The 4,899-nt window shown below is 33.3% G+C and overlaps 1 protein-coding gene across 2 annotated transcripts in view; it reads left to right on the top strand.

Moving 5' to 3' along the window:
• Positions 1–3,589, top strand: part of LOC119592995 — a gene marked incomplete in the record, with an annotated part of 29,327 nt that extends 25,738 nt beyond the window's left edge. For both annotated transcript variants that reach the window (XM_037941884.1, XM_037941882.1), the window contains 2 exon segments: positions 225–327; positions 936–3,589. In XM_037941884.1, the coding sequence (XP_037797812.1) occupies positions 225–327; positions 936–1,735 (903 nt within the window).
• Positions 3,590–4,899: the final 1,310 nt, after the last annotated feature.

Genomic DNA, 4,899 nt, shown 5'->3' with positions numbered 1-4,899 from the left:
AGTCTAATGAAATTTCTCTTTTAGTGTATCTTGTTAATTTGGTAGATTTTTATTTTTTTTAATAAGCTGTACATTTATATCGTGTGGCTAATAACATTTGCTTTGTTGAAGTATGTAGTCCAAAACTAGTTTCTTTATATGTAAATGATGCCAAATGTAATTACAGATAAGACTTTAAAAATATTGTAATATATGCAAAAGTGAGTAATGTTTGATATTTACAGATGACTCCATGCGTTGGGTCGATGAGCACACCCCTTTACCCGCACTTTGAGTCTCGGCAGATGCTTGGCCCCGGCACCTCACCCTCTGTTTACATCCAACATGGTAAGCAAAGTGTATTTTTTATGCTATTTTTGAGTGTACTCTATTACTAGTAGCATTTTGATTTTTTTTTTATTGTTGACCATGATTGCAGGAGAGTTTTATTCTTGATATTTCTTTCAATGATTTGATGAAAAATTACTAGACATCCTTGAGCATGAACTGTTTCTGTAAATTTCTTTTTTTTTGTACAGTTGCCAAGGACAAAGCACATCTTAATAATGAAAGTTATGTATTTAGTGCCTCCATCATGCTAAATTTATATATATTTTTTTATAATTATCAAGTGTACATTTCTTAATTCCTCTGAGGTATCATTTGAATTATGAGGTTATAAAAGCTTTTACAAACTATCACTTCTGCATGAATGTAATATCACTTGGTGTGGAATCCTGATTTGTGATTTTGATGAAGTTGGATTCTGTTATAGTTAGTTTCTTGGAATGGTTGCAGATCTATGTAATGTCTTTATATGGCCTATCACACCAATTCACCTTTTCTATGAATTTTGAACACAGTTTTCTCTCTGTAATTTTTCTGTGTCAAAAGGGAACCACATCTGTTTCTGAAAGAGTTACTGGTAAATTAACTCAATTCCCCTCTTCTTACAGACAATGTAGGTGACTACAACTCTGGGACATGCTCTGTTTTTGGTGGACTGTCTACAACATTTGACCCAGCAGCTCCATATGGGTCCTGTCACAGTTTTCCTCCTTCTGGTGTGGTGGCTCCTCAAGCGGTTGCCCCACAGGTGCCTCCTCAGCCTACCCCTGATGCATATAACTCCCTTTCTAAGTTTGCCAACTCAGCCAACCTGGTGTCTAGTTCTTTTCCGTACTCTGGTGCTGTAGCCCCAGCTCCAGTCAATTGCTCTTATTCTCAAAACAACTTCTGTGTGCCTGGGATGAATGACAACTCAGCTGCTACAGTATTTAGTCCATACCATGAACACGGAGCATCATCTGCACAAAACTTGTTTAAGACTGGTGTGAACGAGTGCAGTGATTTTCAGCCAAACTTTGAGGCAATTTCTTCCTCTTCTACATCTTCAGACAAGAGCAGCAGATACGTTCCAGCCACATCTTTAGTTGGACCAACCAAAGAGGTGTGTGCAGATTATGCAACAGGAGCGGCCGTGAGTAGTTGCTCTGCTGTTGTGGAAGGAAGCTACAAAGTGGATAGCTCAGTGTCGGATGCATCACATAGCACAGTTGTTTCAGCTTCCAGGCCAGAGCAGCTCCTACCGACCCACCCAATGAGCACAGCCTCCTCAGTGCTCAACTTTGACTCCAGTCACCTTGGCAGCACAAGCAAGGACACCGTCATAAACAGCCAGGCAGATCCACCCGAATCTGCTGAGAACTTAGGGGAAATTGTTAAGAAATCAATGGTTGAGACTGTATCTGCTTAAAGCCTGTGTGGCAAGGGACATTTTGGTTCACAGCTTTAGTTTCTTCTGATAGAGGCATCTAATGACAGAGAAGTAAATAAATATTAGCTATAGGAAGTATTACAGTGAGCTGTCTTATTGTGTGATGAATTTTAGCAGCCTGATTGTAGTACTTTCTATTGTCTTTCATACATTTCATCAATATTTGATGGTTATTTTTACTGCTAAATATTATAATTTACTGTTTTTATTTGTCCCAATGCAAAGAGTCCCAGTTTTTTTAATGTTGATATGCAAATTTTATTTTAAAGTTACAGGAGTACACTATTGCAGAAATGAATAGGTATTTATGCAGCACCACGTCTTAAATTTCACACTGTATAGAAATGCTCAATTATTGGATCCTGTGACAAAGTGCAAGCATACGTTTTCACTATTTCCAGCTCACTTTTATAGAAAATGAGAGAAAAAGAATTTTGTAATACATATATCAAAGTTGTTTTGTACTTGAATAACTATTGGATACAAAGTGTATAGCAAGAATTATTATGTATAAGCCACAGGGGTCATTTCATGTATCTGATGCATTTTTCTTTTGAGATTTAAATATGTAGAAAATAATAGTTTAATAGGGTGTTTTGTTGCTGCATTTATAAATCAGTTTTAGTTAAACTTATTATTATTTTTTAAAAAATGTTTTTTAAGAAAAAAATTGTTGTTGTTTTAAGTTTAAAATCACAGTTGGCCCCAAACCATTCACAAGTGGTGTTCCAAAACCTTGCTAAAACTTTGCAAATACTTGTGAATGTTGCTAGTACTGTTAGGCTACCTCACAGCAATTGTCTCATTCCAAGACCATTATGTGTAGTTAAATAAAACTAACTTGTAACTGTTGATAAAATACTCCATAACTATTTTAAAATGAATGAAAATGCATATTTTAAATACAGTACATATGTGAAAAGGTATGTAATATATTGATGCATTAAAAGCAAAAAAGGCAAAGAAACAAGTGATCTTAAGAGTGACATAGATGCACTGATGCCACCACTCGCATGAAACAGAAGGTTGAAGCAAGATGCCTATATTTGATGTGGCTTATTTTTTATATATTTTCAATATACCTACTTGTTAAGTATCATCCATGTTTATTTTATTTTATTTTTTATTTTTATTTATTTTTATTTATTTTTATTTTTATTTATTTATTATTTTTGTTATTGTTATTTGTTATTTAATATTTTTAATGTATTGTCAGATTGCATTTGTACTTTGCAGCATTTTTGATATATAGTGATGGGATCATTTGATTTCTTATTATTTTTTTGATAAATAGGCCAAGCATGCAGGTAATCAAGTCTGGTAATGTCATGCTTGTGAGGTGATGGGGCCAACTGCATTCAGAAATAGAAAAGGGAAAGTTTTTCTTCACTGCTGCCAATGTGTCTTATTTTGGTGATTCTCAGTGACATTGAAAGTGGACTTTGCATGAAGTATATGCATATATATTTTTTCTTACATCTTCCTGTACAATTTTTGCTTTGTAACATCAGATACACTATCATGACTGCCTGTTAATGGGAAACAGAGTCACAGGTTGTTTCTACTTAATATTATTTATGGAAACATGATATCTTAGGATCTAAATATTTCCTTGCGGTCAAAAAGAGGTAAATTAATTGGTTCAGTAACTTTTGAATAGCAAAGATCAGTACAGATGAATATTTGTTTAGTTATCAGGAGAACTATAAAAATGACATAAGATGTTTAACTGTTTATATTGTACAGACAGTGAATGTCTTCTGTATATTTCAAGCTCTTTTCAGAAAGTGCGATTTTTTATGTGAAATAATTTTTAAAGGTATATCGTTTGAAGTTTGTTTTTTATTATATCCTCTGTTCCAAATTGATATAGTGTGACTGTCAGTTTTAGGGAATGAATACAACTCACATTAACTTGAAAGAAGTTTAACGAAGACAAATAAGAATATGTTACATGTTGCTCGCCCTCGTATTTTTAACTGATGTGAACACGCCAGATGGTAAAAGAATTGTGCTACTGGTGGGGTGTTTATAACATACTCCAATCCCATTTCGTGACAGATATGGTAAATAGCTTTATTATGTACAAACCTGTTAGGCTTGCTATACTAGTTTATGATGGAGAACTTTCATAAACAGACCTTTTTGAAATAAATAGTTTTCTAAGTAAGAGCTTTTTAATAGGTAAACTTATAATTAAGTATATCAATCATAAAGGGATCTTAACTTACAGTACAAAATAGTTGTAGTTATTATTAGGAGTCATATACAGAGTTAGCAGATTTATGATACAAATGTCACAAACTAGAATGTAATCTTTACAGTAATCCTCAAAGCCATTGTAAAATTATTTTAATTTTATACAATATGATAAGTACAAGAGCATGGAAATAAAAAGTTTTGGATAGAAAGTTCATCCTCAGAAATACAGACACTGGCTTGAGTGATTGTGAATTTCCGAATACATGCAAAATGGCAAAACAGGAAAGGGACAATGATGTAGCATTTCCATCGGCTGGAAGCACATAAAAGTCACTTGGTAATATCAGACAGAAAATACTTTTAAATTATCCAAATCTACACAAGTCAGATAATAGGATCACCAAACGCTTGACCTTGCATATAATAATAACCATTAGAAATACATTGTGCTATGGATCAACAATTACTCATGATTTACCCTTGCAAAAGACTTTCCCTTATTTTCTTTCTAAGCCAAAACTATTTAAAAGATTTGATTTTGATTAACAGACATGGTAAAAAGGTAAAACTTACATCTTTTCCAAATAGGAGTTAACCCTTTGCAAACAGTGTGCTTTACCAAGCAAACATGATTTAAAGATTAAGGCAAAAACGCAAATTATTATAATTCATAATAAAATATCTAAAGAAAAATTATCAAAAGATAATGCAGTAACAGATGTTGAAGCCCAGCTCCTTGCAATAACACAATTTATCTGTTCTTGAAGAGATTGCTCTTGCAAACTGCATGGAGGTTTGTCGGGTTCCCCTCACATTCAGACCTGTCTTTGTTTTCAATATATAATTATTCTCAAAGATCATTATAAATACAATCACTTAAATTACAGTGACTTTGATATCCTTCAACACATTAATATAAAGACATAAAATACTCTTTCATG

Source organism: Penaeus monodon, chromosome 31 (genome assembly GCF_015228065.2).
Source record: "Penaeus monodon isolate SGIC_2016 chromosome 31, NSTDA_Pmon_1, whole genome shotgun sequence".
Taxonomy (NCBI): domain Eukaryota; kingdom Metazoa; phylum Arthropoda; class Malacostraca; order Decapoda; family Penaeidae; genus Penaeus; species Penaeus monodon.
Note: the sequence above shows the minus strand (reverse complement) of the source record. Positions and strands in the feature narration are given on the sequence as shown.